This window comes from Carcharhinus amblyrhynchos, chromosome 6 (assembly GCF_965287045.1).
Source record: "Carcharhinus amblyrhynchos chromosome 6, sCarAmb.v2.hapA, whole genome shotgun sequence".
Classification (NCBI taxonomy): domain Eukaryota; kingdom Metazoa; phylum Chordata; class Chondrichthyes; order Carcharhiniformes; family Carcharhinidae; genus Carcharhinus; species Carcharhinus amblyrhynchos.
This window is the reverse complement of record NC_137329.1, coordinates 48,820,548-48,834,193: the sequence shown is the minus strand read 5'-3', so window position 1 is coordinate 48,834,193 and position 13,646 is coordinate 48,820,548. Positions and strand designations below refer to the sequence as shown.

At 41.7% G+C, this 13,646-nt stretch overlaps 1 protein-coding gene across 3 annotated transcripts in view; it reads left to right on the top strand.

Annotated features, from left to right (window-relative positions):
- The window catches only part of ptprja (protein tyrosine phosphatase receptor type Ja), a 180,080-nt gene that overhangs the window by 106,298 nt on the left and 60,136 nt on the right, over positions 1 to 13,646 (top strand). For all 3 annotated transcript variants that reach the window (XM_080190430.1, XM_080190428.1, XM_080190429.1), the window contains 3 exons: positions 809 to 1,090; positions 3,654 to 3,926; positions 11,113 to 11,373. In XM_080190430.1, the coding sequence (XP_080046556.1) occupies positions 809 to 1,090; positions 3,654 to 3,926; positions 11,113 to 11,373 (816 nt within the window). The remainder of the gene's footprint in view (positions 1 to 808; positions 1,091 to 3,653; positions 3,927 to 11,112; positions 11,374 to 13,646) is intronic.

The following is a 13,646-nucleotide window of genomic DNA, read 5'->3' as shown; positions in this document are numbered from 1 at the left end:
AAGAGCTGGCCTGTTTCGATCTGAGAACCAATTTGAAATTCTAAGGGGAGAGAATTTTTTTTTAATTTTTGAAACTTTCTTAGAGATGGAGATTTGGCTGAATATTGTCTGCCACGGTGTTGAGAAAGAAACATTATAATTCATAAAAAAAGCTGACACTGTACATGGTTGTATTTCTCTTATTGGTCGTCCCCTTGAGTTGGATATAACGATTTCTGCTATAACTATCAAATTTTTTTATTGGTTTTAAATGTATTTTGTTAACAGTTTAAAACTTAAAATGAGGTCTGAATGTCTAATGGATATAGATGGAGAGCAAGTGCGATCTGTAAAGTTATTTGTTAAGTTCAGTAGGCCAAAGTAATTGGGCAACTTGAAAGGTAAATTTTCCTCCTGTATCTCCAGTGAATGTCGAAATGCACATTATGAAATTGCACATCATTGGCTCCTCAAATGAACAGGTGGGAAAATCACAGGCTCAGAATGTACATTTACTGATATGAACCATGAATATTGACATTACAAATCCCCAAATGTTTACCTTCTGTTATCCTGAGCATGACATTGGGAGATTACTTAGTTCTCAATGATGTGAACAATTAGATTTCCTCATGTAATATAATCTATAGGTTAGAGGGTAGGGGATTGTGAACATCGGTTTACGTGATAACAGAAGATGAATAGATGCGAAAAATCTTCTTTCTTCTGTATCCAGAACCTAATGGAACCTCATTAATGCGATGGAGCCAGAATAGCTCTGATATTACCATCCACTGTCCTGCCATAATATTATTTTATTTCTAAACAGAACCTGTGAAAATACCATTGGAAAATGTCAGTCTGAGCAATGAGAACACAACTGATTCACTGACCGTTTCCTGGATCCATCCACCAGGACGTGTTGAGTACTTCTTGATTGCCATTGAAGATTTTCGAAATCCAGGAGCAGTCATAAACAGCACCAATGTCTCATCATCAACAACAAGAGTGGTGTTCAGCAACCTACGCCCTGGAAGATTGTACCTCATAAAAGTGACAACAATAAGTGGGCCTCATCACATAATGTCAGATCCTATAACACAAGCCACAAGTAAGTATAGAACACATTAGAGTTCTCCTTCGTATCAAAATTTTCTTTCCAAATTTATGAAGAATCAAACTGCAACTGGGCTGTTGTACTTACTTAGTTTCCTCAGATCCTAACTATATTCTTTCTCACCATACCTAGTCTTTACCCACATATGTTCACAACTTTTCTGATTGCCTTGGCCACTTTGACAAAATTAGATTCTCCAGCCCCAGCAGGCACCTCTTGAACATTGTCCAGATTCCCTGCTTTCTTAGACAGAGACTCAGCTGCTCCTTCCACTTGGCTGGACTTTCATTCATATAAAAGGCGTTGCTATGGATGATTATTTTTCAAGTCCAACCAACCTGCATTTCATCCCCAGTGGCATAGTGGTTAGCATTGCTGCCTCATAGGGATCCAAGTTCAATTCGTGGCTTGGGTCATTGTCTGTGTGAAGTCTGCACTTTCTCCCCATGTTCTGCATGGGTTTCCTCCCACAGTCTGAAAGTCATGGTAGTTAGGTGCATTGGCCATGCTAAATTCTCCCCCCATATTCCCAAACAGACACCGGAGTGTAATAACTAAGGGATTTTCACAGTAATGTCATTACAGTGTTAATGTAAGCCTACTTGTGACACTAAGAAATAAACTGAAGAAAGCTAAAACCCCATTAAATGGTGTAAATTATGCTGGTGTGCTTCTTCCAACTGTTCTACCCTTGGCTCTTTGTTTTTGCAACTGGAATAAATGCAACATCTTTCCATTCATTTTTGTTACTCTATTATCCAAGCCCCAAAATATTATTTTGTGTGAAACTGGTTCCTATATATGATGCATCCTCCTTTCACATTGGAAAAACTAGATGCAGCTTAGGTGACTGCTAAGCCAAACATGGTTCACAAGCATGACCCTGGCCTCTCTGTATTTTGCCATATTATCTCCCCCTCCTTCTTAATGCTCCAAGTTATTAACAGAAGGTTAAGCGCGGCGCAGTGGCACAGTGGTTAGCACTGCAGCCTCACAGCACCAGGGACCCGGGTTCAATTCCAGCCTCAGGTCACTGTCTGTGTGGAGTTTGCACATTCTACCCGTGTCTGCATGAGATTCCTCCAGGTGCCCGAGTTTCCTCCCACAGTCAAGGTGTGCAGGTTAGGTTGAGTGGCCATGATAAATTGACTTTCCTGTAGGGGGATTAGCAGAGTAAATATGTGGGAGTTACGGGAATAGGTCCTAGGTGGGATTATTGTTGGTGCAGACTCGGTGGGCTGAATGGCTCTTTCTGTGCCGTGGGGATTCTATGATGATTCTATAACAGTCAAAATGTAAAAATATTTTCAAAATCTTTCACTGGTTCAGAACACATTACAGCAAGATCAACTCCTCGGGCAGCTTCCTCTGACACACCAAGTCATAGACCACAAGATTAGCCAATCTGACAGGTTTCCATTGTAATTGTTAAGGAACAAAGAACAAGGAAAATTACAGCACAAGAACAGACCCTTTGGCCCTCCAAGCCTGCACCGACCGTGCTGCCCAACTTAACTAAAACCCCCTACCCTTCCGGGGACCATATCCCTCTATTCCCATCCTATTCATGCATTTGTCAAGATGCCCCTTAAAAGTCACTACCATACCCCTTCCACTACATCCCCCAGCAACAAGATCCAGGCACCCCTACCCTCTGTGTAAAAACTTGCCTCGTACATCTCCTTTAAACCTTGTCCCTTGCACCTTAAGCCTGCGCCCCCTAGTAATTGACTCTTCCATCCCGGGAAAAAGTTTCTGACTATCCACTCTGTCCATGCCTCTCATAATCTTGTAGATTTCTATCATGTTGCCCCTCAATCTCCGTTGTTCCAGTAAGAACAAGCCAAGTTTTTCCAATCTCTCCTCATAGCTAATACCCTCCATACCAGGCAACATCTTGGTACATCTTCTCTCTACCCTCTTCAAAGCCTCCACATCCTTCTGGTAGTGTGACAACCAGAACTGAACACTATATTCCAAGTGCAGCCTAACTAATTGCAATATGACCTGCCAATTTTTAAACCCAGTGCCCCAGCCAATGAAGGCAAGCATGCCATATGCCTTCTTTATTACCTTCTTCACCTGCATTGCCACTTTCAGTGACTTGTGTACCTGAAAACCCAGGTCCCTTTATCTATCAATACTGTTAAGGGTTCTGCCATTTACTGTATATTTCCTATCTGTATTAGACCTTCCAAAATGCATTATCTCACATTTGTCTGGATTGAACTCCATCCAAGTCTCCAACTGATCTATATCCTGCTGTATCCTCTATGATGGTCCTCACCACTATCCACAAATCCTCCAACCTTTGTGTCATCCACAAACCTACTAATCAAACCAATACCTACAGTGTAAAGTATGCAATTTATTTACTTTTGAAATGCTAAAATGAAAGGTTTTTTGGGATTGTGGACACAGATTATTGCATCTTGGGATATATAGCAACCAATACTGCCATTGGAGAACCATATTTATGGTGCTAAAAGTCATTGCAGCTTCTGAAATATGCAAATTCAATGTTTTTCCTCATGAAAAATGTTTATTTCTTCTACAGTTCCCTCTCCACCTGGAACCATAGTGGTGACTAACTTCAATAACTCTGCCATTGAGGTTGGCTGGCCAAGGCCTGAAAATATGGAATTCGGGACATACAACTTTACTGTTACCTACACGGTGGCACATGCAGCAAATGTAATATCTCGCTCTGTAGAAGCTAACAAATCTATTATCTTTGACCTCAGCTCTGGAACTCAGTACAACATAACTGTTTTTACCACTATCCCCGAGAATTTGAACAGCAGTACTGTGTCAGAGAGTCTTTACACACGTAAGTATCCTGTGCTCTTTCCTTACGTGGAAGAGTGGAACTTTTGTTTGGCTATTTGTACGAATGAAAACGTTTTTCTTATGTTTGTTCTCCATCCTTTAGTGGATTCCATTGACCGAGTTTAGCAGATCATTGAAATAGTGCAGTCTAATTGGATGAAGTAGATTTAAAAAGCTAATGACATCTACAATGATTGTCAATTTTTTGTAATGAACAAAACAGGTTCAACTCATATTTGTCCTTGGAATGGTGGAATTTTCCATAATTAGTAACAGGTAGCTAAAGATTGTGTCTCCAAAAGTTAACATTATCTTCGACCAGAATATCTCTCTGGAGAATGAACAGTTGGATCCTTCTTGAAATCTGCCATGCATAATTGAGTTGTGCCATGGATCTTCTTGATATGCTGAACATTAAATAATGCAGAATGTGTTGATACTATAGCTGACAATGCCAGGTTGCAGTCTCATACCTAAAATGACCCAGGATAATGTTTCTGACATTTTGGGAATGCTATCACAGAAGAAACTAGCAAGCCACACTTCAAAGGTAGCATCTCCACTTTAGTTCTGTGGCTTGTGTCGTTGAGTATAAAAGTTGGAGGACAGAGAAAATGAATACGTGACTGGAGACACGAAGGGAGGCGTTAGATTCCCAAGATGTTGGAATTGGTTTTGGGGAATTGGCACCTGTATACCCAAGATGGGCTGTAACTAACCATAGCTGGGACCAATTTTACTAATAACATTGGGGAAGGTTTAACTTGACAAGGGGAATCAGGATGCAGCATTACAGAGGAAAAACAAGATGCATAAATAATTGGGAGAGACAGGCAGCACTAGTGTAAAAAAATACAGTCACTTGGTAGTTAAGAGCTTGAAACATGAGTTATCATGTTGAAGCTTTTGTTCTGCACTCAGCAGGACAAATTTCAAACAATCACAACAATTTATACTACAGGAGAACAGGGTGCTATTGGTCGGCAAGTCAACTCTTAATAAACTGAGGGATTGTTTTAGAAAAGACAGTTGGGAACTATCGGCTCCCCATGCTTCTGGGTAATTGATTAGATGGTTAGAGGGACAGATAGGAGGTTCTGTGGCAGCAAAAGAGACTCACGGATGGCATGTTGCCTCCCGGGTGGCAGGATCCATGACGTCTCGGACCGTGTTTTCAGGATCCTTAAGAGGGAAGGGGATCAATTGCAGGCCATGGTACACATCGGTATCAACAACACAGGTAGGAGAAGGGACGGGCATTTAAAACTTAGGGAGTTAAAATTTGGGGAGCTAGGATGGAAGCTGAGGGCCAGGACAAAGCATGTTGTCATTTCTGGTTTGTTGCCGGTGCCACGTGCTAGCTAGTTAAGCAACAGGGAGAGAGTTCAGATAAACATGTGGCTGCAGGGATGGTGTAGGAGAGAGGGTTTCATTTATATGGATATTTGGAGCACATTCTGGAGAAGGTGGGATCTGTACAAACAGGATGGTTTGCACCTGAACCAGAGGGACGCCAATATCCTGGAAGGAAAATTTGCTATGGCTCTTCGGGCAGGTTTAAACTAATTTGTCAGGGGGATGGGAAAACGAGCTGTAGTCCAAAAGCCAGTATTGAGGGTAGTGAGGTACTAAGGAGGGTATCAAGGTACCAGGAGTGTACAGGCAGACAGGATGGTGGGTTGAAGTGTATCTACTTCAATGCAAGGAGCATCCGGAATAAGGTGGGTGAACTTGGAGTGTGGATTGGTACTTGAGACTACGACGTTGTGGCCGTTAGGAGACATGGTTAGAACAGGGACAGGAATGGTTATTGGCAGTTCCATGGTATAGATGTTTCAGTAAGAGTAGGGAAGATGGTAAATGAGGTGGAGCAGTGTTAATCAAGAATAGTTTAACGGCTGCTGCATTTCGAGGGGAATCTGCCTACTGAGGTAATATGGGCTGAAGTTAGAAGTAGGAAAGGAACGGTCATGTTTTGTTAGGAGTTTTCTATAGGCCCCCAAATAGTAATAGAGATGTGGAGGAGGAAATGGCAAAGCAGATTATGGATAGGCATGGAGGTCACAAGGTAGTTATCATGGGTGATTTTAACTTTCCAAATATTGATTGGAACCTTTATAAGTTGAATAGTTCGGATGGGATACTTTTTGTACAATGTGTGCAGGAGAGTTTCCCGACACGATATGTGGATAAGCCGACAAGAGGTGGGGCCACAGTGGACTTGGTACTGGGTAATGAACAGGGCCAAATGTTAGATTTGTTTGTGGGAGAGCACTTTGGAGATAATGACCACAATCCGGTGTCTTTCACTATTGCAATGGAGAGAGATAAGGTCACATGGCAGGGCAAGGTTTATAATTGGGGAAGGGGTAATTATGATGCGATTAGGCAAGAATTAAGGAGCATAAGATGGGAACAAAAACTGTCAGGTAAAGGCACAAATGAAAAGTAGAGCTTGTTCAAGGAGCAAATACTGCATGTCCTTGATAGGTATGTCCCTGTCAGGCAGGGAAGAAATGGCCGAGTGGGGGAACCATAGTTCACAAAGGAGGTGATCCATTTTGGTATGACAAACTTGAATGCGGATTACAAGGTCAACGGCAGGGTTCTGAGGAATGTGGAGGAACAGAGAGGACTTGGGGTTCATATCCACAGATCTCTGAAGGTTGCCACTCAAGTGGTAGAGCTGTGAAGAAGGCTTATAATGTGTTAGCAATTATTAACAGGGGGTTTGATTTTGAGAGTCATGGGGTTATGCTGCAACTATACAGAACCTTGGTGAGACCACACTTCAAATATTGTGTGCCGTTCTGGTCACCTCACTGTAGGAAGGATGTGGAAGCATTGGAGAGAGTGCAGAGGAGACTTACCAGGATGCTGCCTGGTTTGGAGGGTAGGTCATATGAGGAAAGGTTGAGGGAGCTGGGGCTTTTCCCTTTAGAGCAGAGGAGGATGAGAGACGACTTAATCGAGGTTTATAAGATGATGAGGGGAATAGATAGAGTGGACTTGCAGAGAGAGACTGTTTCCGTGGGGCATAACTACAAGGTTCATAGAACATAGAACATAGAACATTACAGCGCGGAACAGGCCCTTCGGCCCACAATGTTGCGCCGACCAGTCTTATTTTAAAAAAAAACATTGACCCTCTAATCTAAACCAATCCCTTTTCGTCCATAAACCTATCCACCAATCTCTTAAACGCCCCCAAACTAGGTGCATTTACAACTGCAGCAGGCAGGGCATTCCAGTCCCTCACCACCCTCTGGGTAAAGAACCTGCCCCTGACATCCGTCCTATAACTACCCCCCCTTAATTTAAAGCCATGCCCCCTCGTGCTAGATTTCTCCATCCGAGGAAACAGGCTATCACCATCCACCCTATCTAAACCTCTAATCATCTTATATGTTTCTATAAGATCCCCTCTTAGCCGCCTTCTTTCCAGTGAAAACAACCCCAAATCCCTCAGTCTCTCCTCATAGGACCTCCCCTGCATACCAGGCAACATCCTGGTAAACCTCCTCTGCACCCTCTCCAAAGCCTCCACATCCTTCCTGTAATGTGGGGACCAGAACTGCACACAGTACTCCAAGTGCGGCCGCACCAGAGTTGTGTACAGTTGCAACATGACGCTGCGACTCCTAAATTCAATCCCCCTACCAATAAACGCCAAGACACCGTACGCCTTCTTAACAACCTTATCTACTTGATTCCCAACTTTCAGGGATCTATGTACACATACACCTAGATCCCTCTGCTCCTCCACTCTATTCAAAGTCCTCCCGTTAGCCCTATACTCAACACATCTGTTATTCCTACCGAAATGGATTACCTCACACTTCTCCGCATTAAACTCCATCCGCCACCTCGCGGCCCAGCTCTGCAACCTGTCCAAGTCACCCTGCAAACTTCGACACCCTTCCTCACAATCTACCACACCTCCGACTTTGGTGTCATCAGCAAACTTACTAATCCACCCAACTATACCCTCATCCAGATCATTAATAAAGATTACAAACAGCAGTGGCCCCAAAACAGATCCCTGAGGCACACCACTCATAACCGAACTCTATGATGAATAATTACCATCAACCACCACCCTCTGTCTCCTATCTGCTAACCAATTCCTGATCCAAGTACCTAAATTACCACCAATCCCATACATCTGCATTTTCTGCAGAAGCATACCATGGTGAACCTTATCAAACGCCTTACTAAAATCCATATATACCACATCTACTGCCTTACCCCTATCCACCTCTTTGGTCACCTTTGGTCATGGTGGGAGATACAGGAGAGATGTCCGAGGCAGATTCTTAACTCAGAGAGTGGTTGGGGTGTGGAATACACTGCCTGTTGTGATAGTGGAGTCGGACACTTTAGGAACTTTCAAGCAATTATTGGATAAGCACATGGAGCACACTAGAATGATATGGAGTGGGATAGCTTGATCTTGGGTTTGGACATAGCTCGGCACTACACCGAGGGCTGAAGGGCCTGTACGGTGCTGTACTGTTCTATGTTCTAATAAAACCACGAGGCTTCAACATATTCCTTTTGGTTTTCAGAGATCATGCCCCTGTAGATGAATGGATGTTGCTTCTAACCAGGCAAATAAACTACATTATGCGCTCAACTGCTTATCCTAAATTGTTAATGTAGCTATTAGTGCATTCAGAATTGTGCAATACTTGCTGAACAATCATGGACTTGCATCTAACAACAAAGGGTCACCTGGACTCAATTTGTCAGCTCCTTTCTCTCCTTGCAGATGCTGCCAGACCTGCTGAGATTTTCCAGCATTTTCTCTTTTGGTTTCAGATTCCAGCGTCTGCAGTAATTTGCTTTTATCTAACAATAGATGTTCTGTTTGGGGTTTTGCAAGTGCTGGCTGGTTGAGTGCAATTGTGGAATCACATCTAGCAGTGGATGTTTTGTTTTGGGTTTTATAAGCACAGGCTGGTTGAGTACAGTCTGTACTTTGCCTATTATGAACAACCAAAGGAATGCTGTTTGATTCATTCAGCCAATCACTTGGATACCTGTTTACGTGGCAACACATCAGTTCTCCGAGGCTTTGGCAACATTTTTCTCTTCAGCCATATTCAAATGTAAGGTATTAGGTTGGGTAAGAAGAAGTGCAGTAAGGTCTGAATTAAGTTTTGCATGTTTGTGAATGTACAGAATGCAATAAATAAGGATGGGAGCTGCACACGCAGACAGCCATGTAGAAATATGATGTCATGTCTCTCATTGGAGACCTAGCTTAAAAAGAGCAAAACTGGGCACTAAATATTATTGGGCACAAGGTTTTAGGAAAAGATAGATAGATAAAGGAGATGGGGTGATGTTATTGACTAAGAAGAATTGTAACATGCTGAAGAGAGAGAATGTCCTAGAGGAGTCAAGGACAGAATTGATTTGCATACAGCTAAGGAAGTGCTATTTACATGTCTGGTTGTATTCTGTAGGTCACAAACTGGAAAGAAAGATTTACAGGAACAAATTTGCAAGAAATTACAGAGGTGGTTCACTAGGCTGATACCGGAGTTGAGGGGGTTGGACTATGAAGAGAGACTAAATAGACTGGGTCTGTACTCGTTGGAGTCTAGAAGGACAAGGGGGGATCTTATAGAGATGTATAAGATAATGAAGGGGATGGATAGGGTAGAGGTAGAGAGATTCTTCCCACTTAGCAAGGATGGCAGAACTAGAGGGCACAGCCTCAAGGTAAGGGGGGGGGGCGCAGTTTAGATTGGAGTTGAGGAGGAACTTCTTCACTGAGAGGGTGGTGAATCTGTGGAATTCTCTGCCTGCTGAAGTGGTGGAGGCTACCTCGCTAAATATATTTAAGTCACGGGTAGTTAGGTTTTTGATAGACAAGGGAATTAAGGGTTATGGGGAGAGAGCGGGAAAGTGGAACTGATCGACTTCCGATCAGCCATGATCTTATTGAATGGCGGGGCAGGCTCAAAGGGCTAGGTGGCCTACTCCTGCTACTATTTCTTATGTTCTTAGGTGCACAGACTATAGAGGAGTTAGAATTGCAGACTTTAATTATCCAGATATAGACTGGAATAGTATTAGTGTAAAGAGTAAAGAGGGAGAAGGGTTTCTAGAGTACAGTCAGACAGTTTTCTATAGCAAAATAATTCTAGTCTAATGAGAGAAAAATTGACCAGAATTCCCCGTCCATTCATGCCCTGTTACCACTGCCACCAAGAACAAAGGATTTGGCGCTCAGCCAAATCCCTGTTCACTGCAGTGGGACTGGAAAATCCCAACCCCGGTGAGGTTGGAGAATCCAGCCTATTGTCTCTAGTTCTGGAGAGTGAATTGAGACAAGTGGAGAAGTGTCAGTAGGGTAACATTTAGGGGACGTTGATCATTGTGTCATCAAGTTTAGGTCAGCTGTGGAAAAGATCAAAGAGCAATCCAGGGTAAAAATTAATTGGGAGGGGATTCAATGGAGTAATTACTGGTTTGACCCAATCAAATTTGATTGGAACATTTGAGCAGTAGATTATTTGGGAATGGTGGAGATGCATTCCCATAAGGGAAACAAATAAGTCAGAAAATTAGTATCCCTGCATGACAAATGAGAGGGCAGGGAAAAGCAGAAAAGGTACATTTGAGAAGTCTATTTTGATAATACAAGTAAAATCCAGGCTGAAGATAGAAAGTTCAACAGTGAAATCAAAAAGGAAATAAGAGCAACAAAGAGAGGGTATGAGAACATACTGGAAGCCAACATAAAGTGGAATCCAATTCTCCCACTGAGGTATAAATATTGAGTGGGAAAAGGAGGAGTAGGACTGATGAGAGATTTATGAAGGGGCAGAGGGCATACTGAGATATTAAATTATTACTTTGCATTTGTCTTTACCAAGCATCGGAATGCCACCAAGGTCATAGTGAGAAAAGAGGTAGTTGAGACACCGGGTTGGCTAAAATTTGATGATAGGAGGTATTAAAAAGACTGGCAATATTTAAAGTTAAAGGTTACCAAGATTGGATCAGATGTATCTAAGTATACTGAAGGATGCAAGTCCAATCAACAGTAGCATTGATAATAGCTAATAACAGCAGGTTCCGTTCCATCAGCAAGTTGGGTTGAAGTGGGGAGGAAAATTAAACTTGGGAGAAGTAAACACCAGCTAACCTCTAACTTGATTTTTTGTTTCCAGAACCAAACCCCGTTAGAAATCTGAATACTGTAAATAGCAACACCACATCTATAAATCTGACGTGGGATGAGCCACTTGAGTACAAGAAGGAGTACAAATACAGAGTGCAAACAGATGGGAATCCATCTACCAATAACACAGTCAACACCAATTCTACTACTGTCAGTGGCTTGATGCCAGGACATAAGTTCAAATTTACCATCTTCACCTTGGCAGCAGATGGTACTGAAGGAAACTCTGTCAGCTTGAACCATTGCACTGGTAAGTGCCAAAGCCTCCAATTACTTGTCAATATGTCTGTCCTAAACTTTGTATCATCAGGGGTCTAAGACAAGTAATTAGTCCAATTCTGCACAACCATTTATACATGTACCCACATGCATGCATTCACCCAAAAAAAGTTTGTTTATAGAGGACATGAAGCATGCAAGAAGAGGCTAGCTTCACTGCATGAAAACAAGAGCAGGGAGGGTGTCCCCAACTTGGAAACACCAAGTGGTGATATATAGATTTGTCTACAGGAGTGTTGAGTGAAAGGAGCCATGTGTGATACCCAGTGAGAACAGTAACCAGCCCAATCGTGATATAACATTTATTAAAGATTGTTTATTGCAATAAAGAAAAGACAAACAGATTATAATGGTGTAAGACAAGGTTAGTAAACATACCCAAAGAGTTAACGTAGGGATTACCCTTTTGGTCCAAAGTACATTTACAAGGTCATTACTTTTGCAGGACTGCCCTCTTTCTAAACAGCATCCAATTCAATAGATCTGCAAGATCTGCAAAGTTACCACACTTGAGAAACTATTTTGGGGAAACATCTGAGACCTAAAATCGAACCTCAATTCAAGAGGAGAAGCAATATTCATTTTGGTGTCAATTATATTTAGTAATTTTTCTTTGTAACATATATTTGAAGTTTATTGCAGGCATTTCTAATGTTATTGCTTTGCTTTCTAATATGGTACCTTCCATTAAATCAGAACATGGTGCTCATAAACCACAGACCTTTATCAGAGTCAATTCAGCCCATCATTCTTTAAAGTAAATAAATCAAATGCTAATCCCACTGTTTTATTTTTTCCATGCTCTTTTACCTTCCAAACTCACCTTGCCATTTTCTCTGCCCTCACTTCACATTTCCTGTGCTCCGAATGACCCACATCTGTATAGCGTGACCTATCACAGCCATTTCATATTTGTGATAGTAATATTGGAAAAGCACTCACTTCCCGTCATTCCTCCAATTATAAGTTACTCTATTCACACATGGAAAATGGCATCCTCAGTGGACATGTGACACGCAATAAGTTTATATAGGCAGTTTCCATTATAAATGTGGGTATAAGAATTTATATGGAAGATACAGAAATAAGGAGAGATTGTATGTCTTTGAAATGGAGGCTCCATTATTTAATTCTCTTTTTTTTGTCGTCTTCTAATTTATTATAACCTGTAATACTTTGCTTGACTTCTCCAAACTTAAGCTGTTATATGCATTCCATTGCCATTAATGCTTCTCATTCCCTAATTTTGTTATAAAGCATTCTGAATTCACATTTTTGTGACTTAATCACCTTATTTTTTCCCTCCCCTAAGCCATATCAGTTATGGCCACTGAAGCATTGAAAACATTGTCCCTAGTACTTTACAGATGAAATCCTTCATCTATGTTACCTGGTTAGTCCCTGTGTCCTAATTATCTCAAACTTGCGTATTATCTACCCTCACCTTTCTGTTCTAAGACAAAATACTTCGTGCCTATTTCCTGACCCTCCCAAACCTGATCTTTGTGAAGTAACAAACCATTTGGAACTCTTGATTACAGGTAGTAAAAAAAATTCCATTCCCCTAACTCTGAAAGCCCTGAAGTTCTTTGTTTCTATTTTTAACTTCTTCCTTCCTTGTTGTGGCTTTACTTGCCATCAGCCACCTCCAAATTGTTGTTTTCAGCACTGAATACTTGTTTGTAAATTCAACACACCTAGAAAACCCCTATGCTATCCCCTCTTCCTACTTCCATGGATGGTCTCACATTTTGCTTCTTCACTTCCTCATTCTGCCTATAGACTGACTGTCTCCTGTAATATGCATTCTAAGAGAGCTTCAACCTCTCATACTGCCACAGTAACTGATCGAGCTTTTTCCCAGACTGAGAAACTGGCAGTCAGAAATACTTCCCGCACTGCCCATGCACCAAACATGTGTCGCATATTTTCAATTTTGTTGCTAAAATTACCAAATGTCATCTCTCAGATTAATCTTATACCAGATCATAGGTATGTTTTTTTTAACAGAAATGTATCTCATTTGTATTTGGATTGATCCATTTGGGCATGATCCTCTGACCTCTCCTCAGCAATTTTCAGTTCGAATAAGCAAGCAGCTTGTCCCATCAAGAGTCATGTTGGTCTAATAGTTGAAATCATGTGGTTTCCCAGAAAAGGCACGTTTGTTGACAAACCAAGGAGACCTTACGATACTTTTTTTAAAAAGCATCTATGTCAGCTTCCAATTGTCTTTGCAATGTC